The sequence below is a fragment of the Paramisgurnus dabryanus genome, chromosome 17 (assembly GCF_030506205.2).
Source record: "Paramisgurnus dabryanus chromosome 17, PD_genome_1.1, whole genome shotgun sequence".
NCBI lineage: Eukaryota > Metazoa > Chordata > Actinopteri > Cypriniformes > Cobitidae > Paramisgurnus > Paramisgurnus dabryanus.
Genome location: NC_133353.1, coordinates 11623333 through 11646826, shown reverse-complemented (window position 1 = coordinate 11646826; position 23494 = coordinate 11623333). Strand labels below are relative to the sequence as shown.

At 37.5% G+C, this 23494-nt stretch overlaps 2 protein-coding genes across 3 annotated transcripts; both read left to right on the top strand.

The window, feature by feature from the left end:
- Positions 1-6726: 6726 nt before the first annotated feature.
- On the top strand, positions 6727-9392 carry hmx3a (H6 family homeobox 3a). Of its 2 annotated transcripts, none has more exons than XM_065297588.2 (2): positions 6727-7575; positions 7990-9392. In XM_065297588.2, exons 1-2 carry the CDS (start codon positions 7290-7292, stop codon positions 8592-8594), a joined length of 891 nt encoding a protein of 296 aa, XP_065153660.1. In that variant the 5' UTR covers positions 6727-7289; the 3' UTR covers positions 8595-9392. The 2 variants fall into 2 exon arrangements, with proteins under 2 accessions (XP_065153660.1, XP_065153659.1); XM_065297587.2 differs by having other exon boundaries at positions 6728-7575; positions 7987-9392.
- A 5204-nt stretch (positions 9393-14596) lies between these two features.
- On the top strand, positions 14597-16849 carry hmx2 (H6 family homeobox 2). Its single transcript, XM_065245179.2, has 2 exons — positions 14597-15030; positions 15828-16849. The coding sequence occupies exons 1-2, from the start codon at positions 14769-14771 to the stop codon at positions 16373-16375; spliced, it is 810 nt and encodes a 269-aa protein (XP_065101251.2). The 5' UTR covers positions 14597-14768; the 3' UTR covers positions 16376-16849.
- Positions 16850-23494: the final 6645 nt, after the last annotated feature.

Genomic DNA, 23494 nt, shown 5'->3' with positions numbered 1-23494 from the left:
CATTAATTAATCGAAAACAATCGTATTATAGTAAAATGTATATTTATATGTATATTTATTACCATCAACGAGCCTTTGATAAAAAATATTTGCCACCCAGCATGCATCACGTCTAAAGTTAATCAAAGCACTTACCTACATGATCAGAAAACGCTTAAAATGCTTCTCCCACGCGCCGTGGAGCGTTGTTAAAGTCACCTCTGAATGTTGTTTTATCTGCAGTTGAACGCGGTTTAAATAAAGCTTCCCTCTGAATGTTGTTTTAACCGCATTTGAGGGTTGTTAAACTCACCGCTGAATGCTATTGATCCTGCAGTTGAACGTTGTTTAACTCACCGCAGACCGTGCTGTTGCAGTTCAGACTGCGAGGGATTTTTTAAATTAAAAACCAGTTGACTGGCCAGATAAATATTGACTTGCGCTGGCATAGATCATTTATTGTTGCCTCTTCCTATTTATTCTTATTTATTATAGTCTGTAGAAGACGTCATGTGACGAGCCCTGGCAGCGACCATAGCAACCTAAACGTATCAGTTTTACATTATTCTGGCGAGATCTGAAAAATCTGCGTAACATCGAGCAAGCGAGTGATTATGTAAATTCACTGAGTGCATATTATGAAAATAAAATATATATTTCTCGCTAGAAATGTAATCAAAACTTATTTTTATGCAGAAACTAACTCACAATATAGATTTTTCCCCTAAAAATGAGAGAAATGTCCGCCATGTTTTTTGTTCTCACGGCCGGTAGCTTGAAAGTCACGTGACTTGGACGAAAGAAAAACGTAACAGTCATACAATTCAAGGGCCATTATTGTAACCCCTCTACGTTTTGCAAATTGGACCAACGTAGTCAGGGTACGTTTTTTCATGAGACTGGGTTGGAAGAAAGGACAATGTGAGGCATCAACAAGTAAAATCTCAAAAGAATTTGTATGGTGACACTAACAAGACACTAAGTTTAATTCCAGATTAATTGTATTCTTTACTGAATCCTATAGATTTGAGTACAATTATAGACTTTGTTTAGCCGGAACTCTTTTTCAATACAAGATCTTTGCCAATGTCAATCATGAATACTTATTTCTCTCTCTCTCTCTCTCTCTCTCTCTCTCTCTCTCTCTCTCTCTCTCTCTCTCCTCTAAGGTAGACCCCTCTCATTGCTCTCTCTGAGCTTTGGCAGTAGCTGCTTAATTATGTAGGGAGGTAGGAGATCTTTATTCTCTGTGTCCATGCTGATAGCATCTCATTCACTCTCTGTGTTTGAGGTTTAGATTTTATCTTGACAAGCTGGCTGACAAATAGGAGTCATCCTACACCTGCACGAAGAATCTGAACTGATGTTCTGGCCAAACACTTTTGTCTATATTTTCAATGGAGTGCTGATAAGGTTAGTGTTTTGGACATACATTTAGCTGTAGTTTAAAGGCCGTCATTTGAAAGTCTGAACGTTTGTTGACGTGCACTTGTCAACTCACAGTGTCACCCAAATGCTTCCTAAAGAAAAGATCTCGCATACAAACCAAATTTTTGTATCTTTCATTGCCATGACAGCTGCTATTAGCATGTTAATCCTAATTAAAATGCATATTTAATAACGAGTAATAATGTTAAGGAATGTGTATGTAAGCTTGCATCTGAGGACATAACCACAATAAATTACCTGTTTTAATTGCTGTAATATGTTTGTTTGATTAATTCACCCCATTACACAACATCTCCATTTCGTATAGTCAGAATAGGTCGGTTGCTATGGCCACATTTATACGTGTTCATAAGTGGCCCTGAGTGACTGCTCACCATCTCAGCTCCAAACAACGAGCAATAATCAGCTCATTAAAGAGCCTCCCCTCCCTTTCTCCCCCCACGCTCATCTAAATAACAAATAACAACCTTCTTTCTCTCCGCTCTGCCTTTTCCTCTTTTCTGCCCCCTCCCCTTTAACCACATCTTATAGAAATGTATTTATATATCTATAATCAGGCCCGTGAATGGGGAAAGCAAGGGAGAGAAAAAGTGGGTTCTGTCAGAAGTGGTGGGGAAGAGTGTGAAAGTAGCCGATTTTCTTAATACATCCCCTGGGAGCAGATAAGTCTATCAATCTGTTAGATTGGAAAGCCATTAGGTGCCCTGGTTTATGCGTCTCAAGCTGTTAAAGCAGAGCAGATTGATTGTTGAGCCTTTGATGGGATATGCTGATCTAATCTCACTGTGCTTCAGTTTGCAATAAATTACACAATTCATTTCCCCCCATTTAGGGGAAGAAAATGACACCTCCAGGCACGCCTGGCCTCTCCGGGCGAAACAGCACACAGAAGCTATTTTATGGCCCCATTTAGCCAGCAAGCTTTCAGCTATCCAGGCCAACTGTCTCTCTCTCTCTCTCTCTCTCTCCCCCCCGCTCCCTCTCTCTCTCTCACTCTGCTCTCCTTCCCAAAAAATCGAAGCATAATCAAGGTGTATGTTTAGAAAATTTATCGTTATAATTTCCACCCATAATCTCCTCCATTTTCCTGCAGCCAGAATGACATAGATCATCATCTGAAAAAAAGGGGAAAATGAATAGCAGTTTAAAATTTATCGGTCTTTGATTCTCAATTATAGGTGTTTATGACTTCATCCGTCTTCAGCCACCTCAACCTTTTCCATTATGGTGGAATATTATTTGTACGGAATCCATTAAATTCACAAGGCAGGACTCTAATGGCGAGGCTGCAGTGCTTTGCAGAGGGAAAAGTTTTTTGAAAGGTTAGCTTTAGCAAAAGCGCTGCTGTTATGACACCAGAAATTGCTTTATTGATGGGCTTCCTCAGAGCCTGAGCATTTGGCCCATTTGTAACGGGCTCCATATCTCTATCTTCCCTTAGACACTGATGAGAAACCACTGCTGCCTCAGCTCGATTACAGCGCTGTTATGACACATGGTCGGAACGCTTGGCCCAAGAGCGCTCGCACCTTGCTATTCTACTAAAGGTATCACCTGTGTGTGTGTGTGTGTGAGTGAACATGGACAGGTCCTGCTAACCCATTCCATGTATTCAGCCATGTCAAAAAGAATGAATAAGGTCTTTTTGTTCTTGGTTGGCTCAAGAACAACGCAGATCATTGCATCAATGTTGACAATGAGGCTTAGGGAACCTGTTGAGCATCTCTGTACCTGTAGGAAACTTATCACCTGACAGCTATGCCTTATGTACAATACATTTTTATGCATTTGGCTGACACTATTATTACACGCTATACATTTTATCAGTTTGTTTATTTCCTTGGATTGAACCCACAGTGTTTTGCTCTCCTAACACAAGGTTCTAAGCTATACAATATGCATGATTACATAGATCATACATTGTATATATTCAAGCCACCATTTTAAATGGTATGCAGTTTTGTATGATTTTGTCTATTCTTTATATGCATCACAAACACAACTGTCTTAGGAGACTATACACACAACAGTGTTTGTTCCTCCATAGTCTAGTCTTTATATAACATTTTCACACAAGTCTTTCCAATGTTTAAAAAACGAAAATTCAATGTCATTTAACAACAACAACAAGCTAAGATGGGCAATGGACAACCTTGTTTTCGCTGGTCTACTTACATGCAGGGCCTTCTTCACACCCTTTAAAGTGACATTGAATTCTGCTCTTTTCTCTGCTGTCCCCATTGAGCATATAAAAACTTGGCTAATCACGCTGTAACTCAGACCCTCTAACTATTCCTCAGCCAATCAATAGCTTTACCGTCCCAATTAAGGTGGGCCGGGTCAGGGCCAGGCCACAGTCAGTCCTTTACAACTGAAATGCCATGTTTAAATCCATTGTGTGTATTACAGTGGGACGAGCAACCTGACCTTCAAGCTTTTAATGCCTCGTTTCAATAGTGCCGGACATTAATGCACTGAAGGAGAGCTTGCAGTGGTCATTTTGTCGGTTCAACAAATCAACAGAGTTTAAACCGAAAGCTTAGTCTGACTGCTAATCACTGTGTTTACAGAACTTAGCTTTGCCTTTATGTATTTGGCAGATGTTTTGTCAGGTATAGTTTTGCCAATGCATGCTTATCATAGTGAATCAGAATAATACATTTTAGCTTCTGTTTATAAGTACTCTATATGTATACATGTGGGGATATGTCTGTCTCTGCAAGATTTGTGTGTTAAACAGATGCTTTGCGACAATGATTAAAGCACTGCATATGAAAACATTTGATATTGTAACTGTTCTTCTTTTGCCACAAAAAGTAATAACAAAATAGACGGAAATTGTTATACGTTTCAATCCCGTTAATACTTTATTTAGAAACTTGTTGGTGACATTACAAAAGAAATTGCCTCACGATCCAAAGATGTAGAGTCGACCAACAAACGTACAATGCAAGAGTGCAGGGTTTATAATACTTGCTCGCCCATTTTTCACCTTGTGGTACATTTCGATATTATACTTAAGTCTTTTATCACAATTTCGACCAGACGAGAGAAACTCACAAGATATCAAAACAAAAATCTATATATAATACGTGGGCAATTACAGCGTGAAGTTAGCGGCGTCGGGTCATTGTCAGTGCGCGGCGCGCTTTTCTCATCTCGCGGGGTCGTTAGACGATGATGGATGTAAACCTATAAAGTATCTAAACTGGACCTTTTAACAAACCATGAGCAATACTATCATTTCTTTAATAGAACCTGCTGACCGTGTCATTCCGTTGTGCCATTCGTCATTTTCCCAGTGAAATAATCAATAACTCTACGCTCTGAAATAAATAATCTCAAAGTCGGGGAACATTATATCTTCCCACCAGGCAGAGAGACACAAAGGGCCAAGAGGAAGGCTAATATGAAACATATACACATGGGCTATATGGCGCAAACCCACAGTAAAGGCGTGCTTTGAACACTGATGCCATCATATGTTTACGCGTAATGTCCATCAAACATTTGATCGGCGTTTTGTTAAACGCAAAGAATGCATTAGATCTTGCGTTAGAAACGAATAAGTTAATAATTATAAAACGAATAATATTTGTATGATTTTTTTTTTTATTTAATGGTATTGAAAAAATTATAATTTAAAAATAAGTAATTTGGTCATTTATAACTTTGGTTGTGCAATGAGATTTAAAGCATTTTTCAGACAAATTATTATTCTAGACCCAGACATACATTTAATTACATTTACATCTAGACATACACTTTGGTTTACATTTAAATCTGAAATTAATTTTAAACTATAATAATGTGAACAATAAATACATTACAAGAGTAGTTTACATAGATATCACACCTCTTTACCTAAAATATTGACTCTCAATCCTGTCTAACACCTGATGGCGCTAGAAAGTAATGATAAACATACAATGAAAGTAGATATATTAAAACAAAAAACGCTTTTCAGTGTTTATTTATTTATTAATTTATTTGTGCTAACAAAGCTTTTTTTAAATGCTTTATTTTAAAGTTTTATTTTTGTGTATGCCTTAATTTGTGTATGAATGACTTAATGACATTGGACAAATCATTTTCATGACATTTAGACAACCTTTTGATAGACAACTTGATAATGATGATGACGACGACGACGACAACAACAATAATAGTAATAGTAATAATAATATTTTTATTATGATTCATGATCAGATCACAGTCTTCGTTATGTCCAGCTCTAAATTACTAATTGTTCAGCTATATGTTACAGTTTATCTATCAAGTTATTATAAGAGCTTAATATTATTAACAACATTGAGCCTGAATTGTAGTTATTTTTACTTGGATTGATTGCAGTCTGTGTGAAAGCATGCAGTAAATCTTAATTACCCGTAGAGGACGCTCTCGCCTCGTTCAATCAGTAACTTGTGTGCGTCCGCTTCACTCATGTTAATTATATCAATAAACTGATCATCATCATCATGAAAAAACGATTTTATTTAATGTGCAGAGAGCTGGTAACTTTATAAAAGGCCTATCACACGTGCACACAGTTTTTCCAAAACTGTTTTCAGTGAAAATGCTATTCACCGGCGAAGGCGGCATTAAGGGTCACCAAATCTGCCTCATTGCATTGCACTGATATTTATTTATTTTTATTTTTGTTTGTTTGTTGTTTAATTTAAAGGATATTTAAACCTATATAATAATACTTGCCTCCAAAAATGCATACAGTAATTTCAGTCGAGTCAGGATTTAAATAGATGGTTTTATTAACATGTATGTACGTTGGCAAAGCATTATGAAAATAATTTGTCTTTTAAATAACATATTTTATTCGATTTTTTCGAAGTTAAGAAAAAATGGCCTGTTATTTAGTATGACTTTTATAGGACTGACTTAAATCAATTTGAACGAAATTAACTAATGACACCGCAATGTTATTTGACCAATATAAAAATCAAATAGCCTTTATATGGTTGGTTGCAAATATAATATAGGCCTATGAAACAATATTGTGCTTATACGTAACAGATTATTATGCTATAAACAATTGTAATATTTACTAAAAATATTTTAATTTTACGTTGCAAATGCTCAGCACATAATGAGTTTGTATTTATCCTTTATGCCTTTATAGGAAATATTTTTTCGTGTTATAAATAAAGTAGGCTGTTTTTCCTGTCCAATTTCATCTCCCGACCAAAGATTCTATTAAAATATGCTCATCTGCTATTTATATCCAAATATACCCTATTTACAAAAATAACTTTGACAGATGTGTATTAAAACTGTCAACGTTGACTTCGCAATGCTCTTGTCATAAACTACCTTATAGCGCTACGGCCTTCGTGGGCACCGTTTGAACTAAATCCGTGTTCCTTTGTGTTAATGGTCCGTCCTCATTTGCCACCTAATTGGACTATATAAGACCAATAACATGAGAGAATTCTTATCCCAGCAGCCAACGCGAAGAGTCTGGGAGGCCCCTCCTCTCTCTCGACTCCCCACTTCCCATCTCTCCCTTCATCCCATTTGCTATTGTACGTGCCCAATCGCCGTATACTTTCTGCATTTAACTCGGGTGACATTTTTATTTCATCATTAGCATCTGGCGCCAGACGGACGCGGTGAGCATCATTTTCACCAAGGAACTCTCGGAAGATGATCAGCAAGATTAATATTGTTTATCTCGCCTCGTGTTATTGTCTTTCTTTCTAACGTCAGTGCTGACTGCGTAAGCCAGTTTCCAGTACTGGAAAAGTTTTACACGGACCTTCAAACTCTTAACAGATTTTTAAAAGATTTTTTCAGCGGTTTTTCACTGTGGTCAAAAGTATCAGAGCCCCAACTTTTGAGCCAACATGCCCGAAACAACACAGGATACTTGCGGTTCAGTGAAAGATTCTCCATTTTTCATTAAAAATCTTCTAAACTCCGACAGTAAGCCATCAAAGCCTAAACCTATTTTGGCATCAACTAAAGCGACACTTGATGGCAGCTTCTCGCTTTCTCAAGTTGGGGAATTCAACTTTCCTCGCTTTGAGTTGCCGACCCAGCGCTTTGCGTTACCGGCTTACCTCGAGCGCGCGTCTGCATGGTGGTACCCCTACACACTCAGTGCCTCTGCGCATCTCCACAGAACAGAAGGTAAGGTTTGAACTGCTGTTTTACACACTTACCTATTTGCTTGAATTTGTTTTGGAGAATGTTTCTATTGGTCAAAATGTATAACTGAGAATGGCGTTGAAAATTTAAAGTCAACCCTTAATATGTTTTTAGGAATTATTTCCACCTCTACAATGCAAATGTGCTTTTTCCCAAAGTTTTAGTGCCTTTATGTGAAATAAACAAACCAGCGGGAGATGGCTTGCATAAGCATTTACATCATTAAATACGAGAGTTTTCTGAAGTCTTTTTAGCAAACATTTGAAATTTGGATAGCTGAATGAGCACAGGAACCACACTTGTTTGCACCTGTCATGTGACGTGACCCATGAAACCTGATACGAAAATGTTTTTGAAAGAAATTTGGTACTAATTTGATCTCGTTTATTCTAGCAGCACAGAAAGTGAGAGAATCATCTCCGACCGAATGCACCGACAGAGATTCACCCGAGCTTGTGCTCAAATCAGACCCGGACGCCAAAGACGACGAAGATGATAACAAAAGCGGAGACGAGATTGTCTTAGAGGAAAGCGACACCGAAGAGGCCAAAAAAGAAGGCGGCGTGGACGACTGGAAGAAGAGTGACGATGGCGCAGACAAGAAGACTTGTCGGAAAAAGAAAACGCGCACGGTGTTCTCGCGGAGTCAGGTGTTCCAGTTGGAGTCCACGTTCGACATGAAACGCTACCTCAGCAGCTCAGAGCGCGCGGGCCTGGCTGCCTCCCTTCATCTTACAGAGACCCAAGTTAAAATATGGTTTCAGAACCGCAGAAACAAGTGGAAACGACAGCTGGCAGCAGAGCTGGAGGCAGCCAATTTGAGTCACGCGGCTGCGCAAAGGATTGTGAGAGTACCGATCCTGTATCACGAGAACTCGGCATCCGAGAACTCCAGTACACCGGGCAACGTGCCCGTATCACAGCCGCTGCTCACTTTCCCTCATCCGGTTTACTACTCTCATCCCATCGTCACCTCCGTGCCGCTCCTTAGACCAGTTTGAGGCGACAAGAGATGACTTTTTGTATGTAACTATGTATCTAATACAATTTTACAAAGACTTAAAGACTTGAAAAAAGAAAAGAGAAAAGAGGGAAGTGAAACCAAGAGACATTTTGTTTGCTATTTTGTTAAAAAAATTATTTAAAAAAGAAAAAAAAATGTACACTGTCATGCATTTGCGTCCAACATACTTATACAACTCAAAGACATAAAATGAGACATAAGACGATTGTTAGAGGCCTACATTTCGGATGTTGAATTTTGGTGGTAAATTATAATGACTTGAAATGGGTTAATTTACTGTCACTATTATTATTCTTATTCTTATTATTATTATACAGGTATTTTAAAAGCGTCTCATTTTCTATAAATATAATTCACAAATTAAGAAGTGTTTATACACATGGTTTTGTTAAAACACCGAAAAATATTCAGACCACGGATGTGCAATACTACTGTGTACTACTGTATATTAACACAAAATATTCTTTTGAGATTCAAGCATTTTTTTAGACACATTTATTAGGACAGGAAGATAAAACTATTTGAAAAGTATCAAGCACTGAAAACTAGTTTTGTGTCCTTGGTCCCGCGCTTTCAATGGACAATCACAGGCTGTTTACTTGACAGAATTTGCAGAAAGTACACACACACACACACACACAAATACAAATTAAACATTTACTTATATTATTTACAGATGTATACATGTACAGAGATATAACAAACCAAAATGAGCAAAGGAGTCATTTGTACAGTAATACCTTTTTTACATTGTATTGCAAAATTTTGTTGTGAAATAAATGAAAAATATGAAAGTCTGTAAAATGTCTGAAGTGATTACCTTGTGGTTGAAGTGAGGTGTTGGTGAAAAGTCGCTTTGATGTCTTAAAATTTGATGGTGATTAAAAATATAAATAAAACGGCAGCATCCGTCGCAAGAGTATTGATAGGATACAATATATGACTTCGAGTAAATGCAACAGGCCGTAGATAAGAATCAAGAGGGAATAAATCAACATGCCAAATAGCATTAAGATCGCGCAACAATGTTTTAGTTCGTTAGAAAAGTTATTTTGTTATAATTTTAAATTGTGTTGAGGTAATTCTGTTTGTGTCAACACTTCAAAATATACTCAGTGTTGTAAATACAAATATGCCAATAATTTAACCGACAGGTTTTGTGATTAATAAATTAATTAAACCGTGTATTTTTTTATCAACACCACTAAATGTAAAGAAAAATATTTTATTGTTTTTACAATAACCGCTTTAAATCTAAAACAAATTTTGCTAATTCAACCTTGCAGCGATACAGGAATTGTTTCACTTAAGCCTCAACAAGCTGAAATACCCATTACCATCTCAATCACAAGCAGGTGCACCTTTAAAACTGGTGGACTCAACAAGCGATGTTTTGCTAAATGGCGTGGTCAGTAAAACCGTATAATTATTGGTGAGAGCTGGCGCAGTTGCATTAAGAGTTTTACGGGTCTTATATGTCTGTGTTTGTGCATTTTAATGAGAGAAAAAAACGATTAATTTATTATGTGTTTTAACCATATATACACATTTGATTTATAAATAATACATACATTTAGTAATTTAGTAAAAAAAAAATACAAATAATTTCAGTAACAAGTACTGTTTTTCATCCTTTATTATTATTATTATTATTATTATTATTATTATGTGATTTATTGGAAAAATATTATTGCCTTTTTTTCTTGGGTGTGGCTGTTTTGAGCTTTTTTAAACTTTGCTCAGCAGTTGTTTAAAAATATTGTTGATGCAATTACGTTTAAAAAAGACAATTACGTATAAGCATTTTCGTTCATATATGATTAGCAATTAAACATTAGGTAGACTATAGATTATGTCCCGACAATTGAGGAAATTCTATAGGCCTTTATAGTCGGGAATTTGACTAGCACTGTTACAAAATTAAATGCCTACAACTATGCATTAAACGGAGTCAGGATCGAGAGAACTTTAATATGGGTCAGTCAGGCAGATCGACAGGCATTACACTTTCTATTGGAGCTTTCCTCTACAGATCTGAGTTGGGGCTAAACACGCATCCAGCACATTCAAATGTCGCCGCATAATAATCATAACTCCAGTATTGACGTATAATATAATGCATGCTCAGCACGACCCCATTATGGTGAATTAATAGATCGCTGAGGCATTATTGCCTGTCGAGTATTGATCGGGTAACGTCTGTAAAATATTGTTTCAAATCAAGGGCATTGCTAACAGTTCTGTTTTTCCTGTTGGCTTACTGATGACCTTGATCCACTGTAATAAACAAAATATATATCATTCGATAATTTCCATTTGACCATATCTTTATGTAAAAAAGGGAGATTGTGGGGGTGGGATAAACAGATAAAAATGCAGATTTTAAGGGTGGGCATAGACTTCACTTGTGCATATATAGCTTGAACTGAAAGACTTAGGCAGGTATTTAAATAATCCCCACACCTTATTTATGTTTATAAATGTTTTATCTTTCTCTGTATGGGATTATTACAATTTACACAATAATGTTTTTTCCATTGTGAGTTTCTGTAATGGGTTTTTTAGCTCATTAAAGCTTATTCAAAGCTCACGGTGATTTAACAATTTCGATTAAGCACAATAGGTTTAGTTAGCCAGACTCACATTTTTAGCCGGACAGGATAGCAGATAACTCATTGCGTCACAGAATGAGATTGACAAAATTGACTATCATCTGCCCTATTGAATTATCTTTGTCTGTTTAAAGGGACATGTTTTTCAGCGCTCTGCCAAAGTACATTTATCCACAATAGACTACGAGAACGTCAACTCAATCACGTGTATAACGCTTGAAAAGAAAGTAGGACTATCTTTGCTTGCTACTTTCTGGAAATGTTTTGTGTATTCAGGAAAAGGGAAATCTTCTTTTTCCCCACCTTTCCTATTTGCCTTTGTGATTGAAAGCGAGCATCAGATTTTCATCAAAGTTCTATTAAGTGAAACATAGGTTGCGGGGCAGCCTCTGATTGAAACAGTTTAAATTTTAATTGTGTTTTTAATTTGACATATAGTTGCGGAGAGGAATGACACCACAACGCCGAGGGGCGGTCGATTCGCTTAATTTCTCCCTCAGGGATTGATGAGTATATCAGAGCAGTAGATTGGAAACCCATTAAGACTCAATGGTTAGGTTGTTAATTGGATCTTGATGAATAGAAGCCCTTGGTTGAACTATACTGATCCAATCTTCTTGACTTTCTGTTTTCCAATAAATTACCCAATTCATTTCCCAGCCGTAGATTACATAAATTGTACACCTCCAGGGCTTGAGCTTCCCGCCTGCTTGCCTGCCCCCCCCCCTTCTCTGCAAAACCATTTGAGAAAAAATAAAAGACCAGCCTCAGATTCTTGAATGAAAATCGAAACATAATCAGCGTTTATACTTAGAAAATTTATTGATATCATTTTCTCTGGTAATTTCCTTATCTTAAAGTTAGACGTGCCATATATCATAATACACACGTGCAAAAGGTCCTTTGTTTAATATTTATCGAAGCTTGATTTTCAGATCAAAGGCGCCTATGACTTCATCTGTCTTTCGAGCGGAAGGCATTTTTGCCAGAGCTTGGTGTGTTCGTCATTACTGTCTGCTTTATGCTTCACTGACAGCTCGTGCAAAGCTCCATTTGAAAGATCTTTGCCTCGTGGACGCCTGACAGATTGTGCCATAAACCCTGAATGTTCATCACCTGTCTTTGTGATTTTTTTAAACATCGATAACACTAATCAGTTTGTCCTTACATTTAGTTATAAACTTTTTTAATTTTTTGTTCTCAATAAAGTCAAACACTGCAAAGAAAAAACACACACACACACACACACACACACACGCGCGCAACCACACACACACACACACACACACACACACACACACACACACACACACACACACACACACACACACACACACACACACAACAGCATCACAATACGCATGCTTATTTTTTTTTTTAAAGTGAAAATAGTCCATCGCATTTCCCCTAAAAATAATGCACAATGCCTGCATTTCTGGTGTATTGTTTTTGTTTAATACGTCTAAACGGCCTTTAAGCCATCCAGACTCGGTTGACAGGCGCAGCGTATAAAACCGGCTCTTTAACGATCATTGCGGATTTTACGCCTTATGTGAATGCGCCATAAATCGTAGGGCCGCTGTGAACCGGCCCCCTCATATTTTACGCAGTAAATGGCTATATGTGGGCATATGGTCTCTCACAATAGGTCTCTTTAACAACCGCTCCAAACAGAGTTGCAGATTGTGACAGTTCAACCACATCGTTTCCATCATCGTGTAAATACAGTGCACGTGTCTTATAGCGCCTTTCTGGACCAAGCAGACATTGGGCTTCATTCTATAGCTATAGCTACATTGTAAATGGACAAGAAACACTGCTGGAAAATATTTTAGATCGCATAAATAATAGTAATAAACACATCTAATATTTTTTTTTTAAATTGGTTGGTGTGGTTCACAGTCCACAGTTTGAGTGTGCGTGGCATTCTTGCCGACCTTTGAAATTTGTAGTCGAGGTCGCTCAACCCTGGCTCCCTCTGCTCCATTAGGTGTCCGAGCGCTGTCACCACGACAAAGCATGAACATTTGTTAAGTGTCGCCAGCCTTTAGAAAACGCTAACGAGAGCTAATGTGGCAGAGCCACAGCTGCCCTAGAGACACAAGTCAGGGGTGGGGCGCGCGCGCACCCCCCCCAATCAATTAGTCAATCAATTAAAGAGGGTCCTGCCCGCTCTAGCCGGCATGCAGAGGCAGTAGATTAGCCCACCATAATGATCAAATTAATTCTTAAACGGAGATAATGGACGTGGAATGAGTTTATTATTTTCAAGAAAAATGAGATAGGATCCATTATTAGTTCCTAGACTGTGTGTTGGATTATTTGACCAATTTGCCATTTATAGCACAAGACTAGTGGAATTTAAAACGACTGTTTAATAAGATATATGATTTTGAACTCAACCATGGTTTCAGATGACTTGTGATTATGAGTTCCGAATAGCCTCTATACAGTTTTTGTTGCTTATTAATATGAGCCTAACCTTACGAACTGTATTATGCACTACACAAAACAATAAACGTTTACATTAATGCATTTGACATACCCTTTTATCCAAAACGACTTGATGCATAACAAGCTCTAAATTTTATAAGCATGTCAGTATGTTTTTCTGGTATCGAACCTATGACCTTTTTTGCGCAACTAACGCAATACTGTACCATTTGAGCCACAGCAACACCTCAATTGATCAGTTGCGTTGCAATAAGTTTATGTCACGTATTCCAGTCTACAGTATAATCTTAAAAAAGACTTCTGGATCAGGTGAGCAAATTTTAATTTTGCATTGCAGATTTTGTAAAAACCAAAAACGTACTTTAAAAGGGCAAGTGACATACCCGTTATATGTTATTGGTAGAAATTTAAGAACCAGTTAATATACCTCACTTAAAAATCTTAATCGTATTCAAAATTTCAAGATAAGAAATATTTGGTGTAATAAAACTAAGCTTGCTCGTTATACTGTAACATATGACAATTACTTAAAGAAGCAATAATAATCATAATTTGTCAAAGCAGGCACTTACATTACAAATGAATAATTGTACACCCTGCAGTATACAGAAAGCTCAAGCAATAAAACATTGGATATAGCCTAATTGTTATTTGCAGGCAATCTTGGCACATTTTAAGAGATTTGTGGAAGAGAAAGGTGAGCTTCCTCTAAAATAGCCTAATATTTTGCATCAAATTAATTTCCACCGAATACTCTGCACTTTTCTTTAGCCACTGAGGAACTCAATCTTTTTAAAATTTGAAATTTCCGGGCGCGCTTTAAGCGCGTGATTGGCCAGCGCCGGTCTTACCTACATGCAAATGAGGGCACGTTCCACCCGCCTTGAGACCAGAGCGCGTGGTAGGGGAGAGGAATGCATTCAGACACTTTTGAGCCCCACGAAAAACAACTTTTTAAAACGTCCCAACAGCTTTAAAGAACCCCTTTCAACTGAAAAGAAAACATTCTCTATATGTAGCGGAACGTATTACTGCATTGGCATTTTAACATTTTTAGTTCATTTTTGAATTGTTATGAGGCGAGAATGAATAATTCGGAGGACAGCGGAAGCAAGTGCTCGCCTGCCCCCATTTCAAGCTTTACCATCCAGTCAATTCTGGGCACTTCAAACGAGGGAGTCCGGTCAGCTGGAAAAGACAGTCCAAAATCCCAGCCGAGGAAACGAACGTTGTCCGTGTCATCAGAGGACGACTGCAGCGCCGGAGAGGACTCGGGTGACTGCTACTGCTCAGAGCCCAGTGTACCGGAGTCCTGCAACCCGCACCAGCCTCTCAACTTCTGTCTTGGTAAGTGAATATATAAAAAGATGCAATTTTATTTTTGTTGTACATTATGCATTTTATTGTTGTTGTTGTTACATTATGCATTATAGTCATGCTTAATATAAATAGTGATGTAAATTTTTTTTTTTAGTTATTCACATAGGCTACATATGAAGTCTTTAGAAGCATTATATAAAAATACGTTGTTTTGTCGACGTTACGGCTCTGATAATGCCAGTATTGGGAAAAAAACTCCAGTAGTGTTTTATCCGACATATTATCGCGCCTCAGCGCACAGGGTAAAGGTCAAATAATTAACGGCATGTTTTCTGCCGCATCCCGAATTTAATCGAGTCTGCTAATTGATTATGCCGCCTTTCAGTGGCAACGCTGCATTTCGTCAATTGAGCGTTAAATGTAACACGATTTAATTAATATCGTGCACCAGTGCTAGTCATATTGTATTGTTTATTTAACAGGGCACTTGTAGCCTTTTTACAGTCGATCAAACAGTCAGAGTTCAAATTTAATGAACTCTTGTGTAAAGTATCGAGTAATGGCTTTGTTTAGCCCAAAAAATCACCTAGTGATTTTGATGACAGACGAATAGATTTCAAAGCACAATTTGGTACCACATTAAAAATAAAAGCTTTTAGAACCATTTATTGAATTAGGTTATGTAGACACGTTAGTTTAAGGGTCGCAGGTTTTGTTCATATTGTCGTTTTAACGATTTATATTACAGAATGGACCTGTTGTTATTTTAGGTCCTTACAAGCACGAATTTATTGGACGATATTTTTCTTTTGCGTTGGTTACAGGTGCCACTAAGGGACTTCTACCTGTGCAGGATGGGTTAGACCGTCGGCCACATTTGACACCATCCATACTACCGGATTACAAAGAGGAGCAGGAGCGAGCGTGTAGCCAAATGTCTCCCGTGTCTGAAGAAAGACAACGAGACGGGCCGGACAAACAGAGCAATTCCGCAAAGAAGAAGACGCGCACTGTTTTCTCTCGGAGTCAGGTTTATCAACTCGAGTCCACATTCGATATGAAACGCTATTTGAGCAGCTCTGAAAGAGCCTGCCTCGCCTCCAGCCTGCAGTTAACGGAGACCCAGGTGAAAACGTGGTTTCAGAACCGACGAAACAAATGGAAACGGCAGCTCTCTGCTGAACTGGAAGCTGCGAACATGGCGCACGCTTCGGCGCAGACTTTGGTTGGGATGCCACTCGTTTTTAGAGAAAATTCGTTGCTCCGGGTGCCAGTTCCGAGGTCCATTGCTTTCCCAACCCCTCTGTATTATCCGGGAAGTAATTTACCGGCTTTACCACTATACAATCTTTACAACAAGATTGAATATTAACTTTTATGCACAACGAAAATTCCTAAAAAAGGATGACACACTATTACACGCATACAAAACACACATTTAAGTATTTAAATTCATGTCTATTTATAGCCCTTTCTTTGGTAAAAAATATATTTCTTATTATGCAGCAATTAAACGAGTATATGTGTAAAACACGAAGGCAACACGTTTCTGTACATGTCCTATAAAATACACCATGTGTATTATAATTATTTTGTACTTTTATTTACATTTATGTCCCTCGATTTACCAGTTTTACACATTACGAGGAATGAAAAGATTTAAATAAATGTGTAATCATTCCATCCCTGTCTCTGCAGTTGGAACAAATCTCATCAATATTAACAAAAACAACAATAATAATACATATTTTAATTATTTTAAAAGTGGTTTTTAAGCAATTAAAAAAAATATGTATGTAATTCTATAATCAAAAATAGCATTAACTGATTTTTTTTAAATAGCCTACTTGATGCAAAGTTTTGATGCCTGTTTCTTTTAGCATTTATTTTTTATTTTGTATTATTTATACCGGTGTTCTCTCATAATATGCCCATATATACATAGGCCTATATTGTGCTCTTCAGACACGTCACTGTCTGAAGACAAGCGGAACATCCACACACACCTGCCCTAGATAGGGAGGTAGGCTATATATGGAAAGGTGTATGTATGTTATATATATTAATATTATATTTTGAAAATACTCTGCCCTTGTGGTCATCAGAAATAAAGACAAACGTCCTGTTTGTATTACAGTGACACTGGGTCATGTAAAGTGTCCCCAGTTGATGCTTTTGCAATTAGGGATAATTACATGTTCCTTGTCACGGGAACACGCATTGAAACATACTCGGAGACAAGCGGAACGTCAAAAGCTCAGCGGGGCCTCAGTGAAGCCGCAGTCCAGAATGACAGTGCTCGCGGTGCAATCTGATAACACTCGACCGCTGTCAGATTACAAAGGCTGTAGTGGTGTCATGTTGCTCTGATTCCATGTGTCTGTACAGGCCAGAGAGAAAGTTCATTATCAACACACAATTACCCTTTCCAATATGTCCACATACAAATAGACGACATCACAACGGTTTAAATGGAAGTCCTTAAAATATGCCAATTGTAAAATTAAATATTAAACCACGTTATTTCTTGATTCATCTTGTGTAATACGGTCCCACATAAAAAATCTGAAGTATTCCCTATATATATTAACCATAGTAAATTATAGTGTTCTGCGTATATATTATAGTAATACACTATACTGAATTGATAATCTACAGTAAACACTTTATTATTTACTTTGGAAGGATAAAAAATTAGTATATAAGAATTTTGATCTAAGAAAACTTTATTTTATACTAATTGACAGATATTGTGTTAATAGTGATAATGAAAATGTAATTTCTGAATTTACATATAATTCATAGAATATGTTATTCATATACGGTAATATATCTTATTCTGTTTTTTAGGCCTTCATTTCTGTAAGAACTTACAACCAGCCTCTGGTAATAAAAGTTCTGAAATTATTGTTTAATTGGTACCTATTATAGGGTCAAGTATTTTAGTATATTGGTTTAAAATATTCTAAAAATATCCTTAATTCCTTATTTGCCCTAAAACAACAAAGGCACAACATTTTCCCTTAAGGCAGAATGCAGAGAGGCTCTAAGCTTGTTAGCAATACTTTTTGTATTCTGTTTGATTGACAGCTCCAACCAAGTCTGACTGTTTGCAGTATTCATGTGTGTAAATTTCATCCTATAGGTTTTCTGTGTTTCTCACTAAACGCCAGTAAACTTGCATACGCTTCCATTCAGTGTTTTACACACATTTGACAGGTGTGAATTACAAATTTTAATAGCACAGCAATGAAAATGATTTGAAGTGGTTTGAAGAGGTGGAAGACAGTGTGGAGCAGATTTGTTGAGATGATGTGTTGTGCCTCAGGATTCATCAAACCTGCCTGGCACAGCGAAAAGAAAGAGTAATTCAGTTTGCGATGTAATTTATGAGCAAGGTAATGGGCACTATATATAAGGTGGTGAGAGACAAAGAGAGTGAGAGAGGTTTAGAAATAGAGAGAGAGAAAAAAATGTTTTTCCATTCTTCTTATATCAAAGCTGACATTTGTCTATTAATTTAAAAGCAGTGCTAAATCTTTAAAAAAGAATTCTTTTCATAGTTTGAGTTTATGTGACAGAGGAAAATTTAAAAATCTAAACTAAAAATGATCTTTTCAAAGAAAAGAATACTGATGTTTGTGTCTGTGCGTGCTGTCTGGGGACTCATATATTGTTCAGATATACACTAATGATCTGTTATTATATTGTCTTCGGATGTGTGTGCGTTTACTCTCTTGTGTGTACAAATTTACTTTAACCAGCAGCTGATCGTCTAACTGCCGGATAATGAAGGAGTGCTTCAGGTTCGGACAGACATTCGCCATGATTGTCACTCAGTACAAACAACATCTAACAAGAGCTGCTTTTGTCTCAAAATGAATTTAAGAAAAACATAACCAGGTTTCTGATTGGCCTCTGTATCACTTATGCCTCCTGTGAGCGGCTGCTCCTCCAGACTAATGGCTGAAATGAGGAGCTTGAGTCTGAACTGATTCTGGTTTATATCAAATCCTAATGGAGGAGCCGAAGGGAAATTATGTTTGTATCCCCCCAGACAATAACTAAATATAAAGCCACTTAGTAATTTCCAGATGCACTCAGAGATAACTTTGAGTTGGATAACAGAGTTCAGTATTTCATTGTTCAAAGTGGGGACCATTCACAACAAAATACAATTCAAAAAAATCGAAATGTACATAAAAAATGTATATACAGTAAGTTTATACAATATAGAAATAGTTCTCATTTTTCCACCAGTGGTGAAACAAACAACTCATCTTTTTCTGCTGTCTGCAATCCAGCAAGGCCGGTCGGTCACTTCTTTCATTGAGAAGTAGAAAGTAAGTCCATTTTATATGGCAAAATCAATAACCGTGGTATAAAAGTATCTTAGTCGGCTGAACTTTCTTTCTCAGAGATGAAAGAGATCAGATTTCTCCATTAGTTCAAAATTGATTGTGCAGATGGAAGAAAAACCGTGATTAGACATTTTTACTACTGTATACCTCACTGGTTTCCTAATACTAGAAATTATATTCAACAGCAAATTTTCACACACACATATATTTAAATATTTTACACCACCTGTTGCAATGTTTTGGCCCCTAAAAGAAATGTACGCTGAAGAAAAAAAATATTTGTTGCACAGAAATGTTTAGGTTTAATCAACTTGAATTTATAACTTTCTTGACCAGTGAGAAGTTGCTATAAATATAAAAAATAAAGTTGAAATAAATCGGAAGTTTAACAGTGTATAATGTAAACCTAAAAATGAAACATTGTTTTTTCAGGGTAGACTGAGGGAAACTTAAAACTCTGGGTTGAAATATTAATATATTTAGTGTCCGAAAAGTGCAATTTCTCAACCATCTAAGAAAGTCAAAATGCTGAGCGAAATGCCACAAAAGTGCTCTGTTTTTACAAGAAATAAACCGTAATGATGCAGTCACTGTAGCAGTTGTGTGAACCTCTCTCACCTCATCTTTACTTACTCTTTGTCTCTTTCTTTCAAACCCTGTTTTTCTTGGTGAGAGAGGAGGGCAGTTGGTGGGGGGGTTGGTCATTATTCTATTTAAGAGGTACAATTTTAGTAATGGCTTTTGCTGCAGTCCACAGAGGCACAGCCAGCCTCCCTCAATATCCTGAACATTATTTGCTCGTTTAGTTAAATGATGTTTCTAATTGGTTCATAATTAGTTGTAATGAGGCGGGCCCGAACGTCTCTGATGCAGATACGTCTTAATTCAACATGGCATCTCGCTTCTTCAGATGTAGTCGCACGTGGTTCTCGGAGGTCCAGAAGCGAGAGGAAAGCTGGAAGGGGGAGGTTTCCTGCCATTGTGTGTTCCCGTAAATTGGAAAATGAAGTTTGCAGAGCAGTTGGGTTGAAGCACGGGCCATCGTGAGCGCTGTTGCCGTCTGTCTTAAATGATCTGGCCAGCCAGTTGTTTGAAATCAAATAAATGTTTGCTTGGCGGTTTACCTTGTTATAGAACAAGCAAAATAATATACCTGTTTAGCATAACATGCCGGAAATTATATACTTAAAAGTTGATTGAAATATTACATTTTTTATATAATAAGGGTGACGCAGATTATGTGCGTTTGCAACTGAATGCTGTGGAAAAGAGAGACTGAAGGTCATCGCGGCCGGTTGGTGTTAACATAAGACTCTTTAGTGGTTTGGATAAATGAACATGTCCATTCACAGGAGCCTACTCACCCCTTTTAAGCAAAACAGCACAGTTATACATGCACACAAACACTGGTGCCCAATGACTTCGCTTGAATAGCTTTTACAACTGCATGCAGAGGCAGTCAGCCTCCTTTACTTGTTTTTTCTCTCACTTTTTATTTTTCTCTCTCACACACGCATTGAGATTAATGTAAAAGCTTTTTTTCCTCATACACACTTGTTTATCCGTTTTGAGGAGCTACAAGTTCAACTTTTTTTAAAGAAGACACATTTAGACTTTAAATAACCAACACTATCACCCTAATTTAACAAAATTATTTGATTAAACAAATGTTATTTATATAGAGTTTTACAAATAAGAACAAATTATCTCAATTTACCTTTTGGAGACAAAGACTTTTGGAGATACATTTTAGGCACACACACATTGTTTCTCACCTGTAGGTAATCAGTATTACATAGAAGGTGATTTGAGAGATTTATTGACACTTGGAGGCAAGGGTCGCTCAGGTGTGAGAGGAGTCAGGTAAATGCACCTGTGCTTTATGGGGGCAAGTTGAGTAATGGTATTTACAGTCCTTTAATGCATTCACAATTATTAACGGTCCACTTTACCCGACTACTTACTTTCTGCAATAGCATGGATTTGATTTGATCAAGTTCAAAGTGTTTTAACTTTGCTTTATGGTGTTTTGGTTTTAACTTGCGGTTTATAGAGCCCCAGAGAGCACTTGAGTCTGTGGATGTTTTTAGTAAACAAACAAATCCGTTTGTCAGAGATCTCTGCATAGATTTTGAAAGGGCGATGTCTGGGTTATAATTCTGACATGTGCGCGCGCGTGTGTGTGTGCTAGGGAGACCCACCAGAGATCTTTTTCACACTGAGAACATATTTGTAACCATTAGTTGGGTCTCCTGTTTCGTGTTTCATGTCGTCTCTGAGCTAACAGCATCATCAGAGTGTATATACGTGTATGTGTGTGCGCTATGTCCTAAAGCTCCATGTTAGTGGAGGGAGAGTCTGGTGCCTCCGCGTCCCGCACATGATGCATCATTCGGGGTGTAAAGAGTAACCCGAGCTTCCCTTCCAGCGCGGCTGTGGTTCTCTGTGACCTCACAGAGCCCTGGGGAGGCTTTTAAGGAGATTTGGTGCAAGAGAAAACAGCTCTTCAAAAGAAGTGTCGTTAAATTACTGAGTAATTAGCACCACATAGGGCCAAAAAGCTGCACTTTGGCCTGGCAATAGAAATGTAGGGAGCACAGTAACTGTATGTGCATCCGTGCACTTTTGTTGTTTTCACGTTGCTTTTAAAGAAGCATGTATGTTTTGTGTTTGGCCAAGAGGGAAAACTATAGTCGACAGTCTTGTTGTATTGCAGTCTTTCGAAGTCTCCATAATCATTTAACACATTTACTGCAGCTTGTTCTGTTTCACCGAGTGAGAGAGAGTCACTAAGTGCCTTTTAAAAGCATAACAAACATTACAGGTTAACAAATGTGACATTTTAGATATATGCTATAAAGAGTGAACCACCCAACATTTCAGTACATTTAATTTGACAAAATGGGAAAATGGCAATTTGAGGCATTAGCGCTTGACTTTGAAAGCACCCGTTTGAAGTAAAAGACATGCTGATTGCCTTAATTGATAATCTGTGGTTGGTTAAGTGCAGTTTTTGGTGCGTGTGGTCTTAATGAATAAATGTAATTTTTTATCTCTAACAAATTTGCTTGTTCTCTTTCTCTCTCACTGTTTTAATTAAGTCTATGGAAAGGCAGTTGTACACTAACTGTGTGCTGAAGAATAATACACAGAATTCACATCAATACAGATTATCTGTCAATTCCTTTTCCCTTAGGTAAGATTGTTTTGGTAAAAAACATAGCTTGTATTTCTTACTTCAAAGAACATTTGACGGTCTTGAGGGTTTTCTAAGAGGTAAAAAAATGCACAATACATGAGCTACACACACACACACACGCACACACATGTAGGTCCATGCTAAACCAAGTGGCCAAAGACAGCACTTAGCCTTAGTCCTCGTTAAGAAGACTGTTATCATATTAGAATCATATTAGCACAGCATGGCTTAACCTGAAAGGTCAAAGTTCACAGATCAAAGGTACAGACCTGTGGGAAGCACAGAGAGAGAGAATGATCCTCACCTCTGTAACGGTATCCTCTCATTACAATAAAGCTCCACTCTGCCTGGCGGGGAAAGAGAGAGAGAGAAGCCACAGTCATGTGATAGTAACTGAGCCAGAGGGAACTCTGCAGATTTAGGTGCAGCCAACCAATAAAAAGGGAAACAATGACATCATAACGGCAGAGAAGTATAGAGTCGGATCTATTCTTGCGGGATATCAAAGGATCTGGTGAAGATAATAAATCAATCTTAGACTTTGCTTAAGTATTGTGCAATACAGTTTAAATCAACAGCTCAGTGACTGAATTGTCTTGAGGAGTCAAATTTACTTTTGTGATAGTATAGGAGAAGAGAAAAACATTTGAATCATTTCAATAGAATTTGTGTTCCTGTACATCAACTGGGAAAGCATTACATTAGTGGCACAAAGGTTGTGGGTTTGATTTCCGTGGGACACACACACGTAGTGATGAAAACGTATACCTTGAATGCACTGTGGATAAAAGCGGCTGTCAAAGCATCTATGTCTTAACTAAACAAATTATGACTGTCCTATTAAGTTCACAACAAACAAATTTAGTGCATGAGTTTATAAAATATAAAACTTCCGGACCAGCCTGTGGGCTTCTGGCCTCTCATTGGTTGA

What these genes read in the sequence shown, in the direction of transcription:
- hmx2 (XM_065245179.2), top strand. Translation starts at nt 14,769, where the DNA reads ATGAATAATTCGGAGGACAGCGGAAGCAAGTGCTCGCCTGCCCCCATT. An exon ending in GCCTCTCAACTTCTGTCTTG is followed by an intron (nt 15,031 to 15,827) that starts GTAAGTGAATAT and finishes CGTTGGTTACAG; the next exon opens with GTGCCACTAAGGGACTTCTA.
- hmx3a (XM_065297587.2), top strand. Translation starts at nt 7,290, where the DNA reads ATGCCCGAAACAACACAGGATACTTGCGGTTCAGTGAAAGATTCTCCA. An exon ending in GCATCTCCACAGAACAGAAG is followed by an intron (nt 7,576 to 7,986) that starts GTAAGGTTTGAA and finishes CGTTTATTCTAG; the next exon opens with CAGCACAGAAAGTGAGAGAA.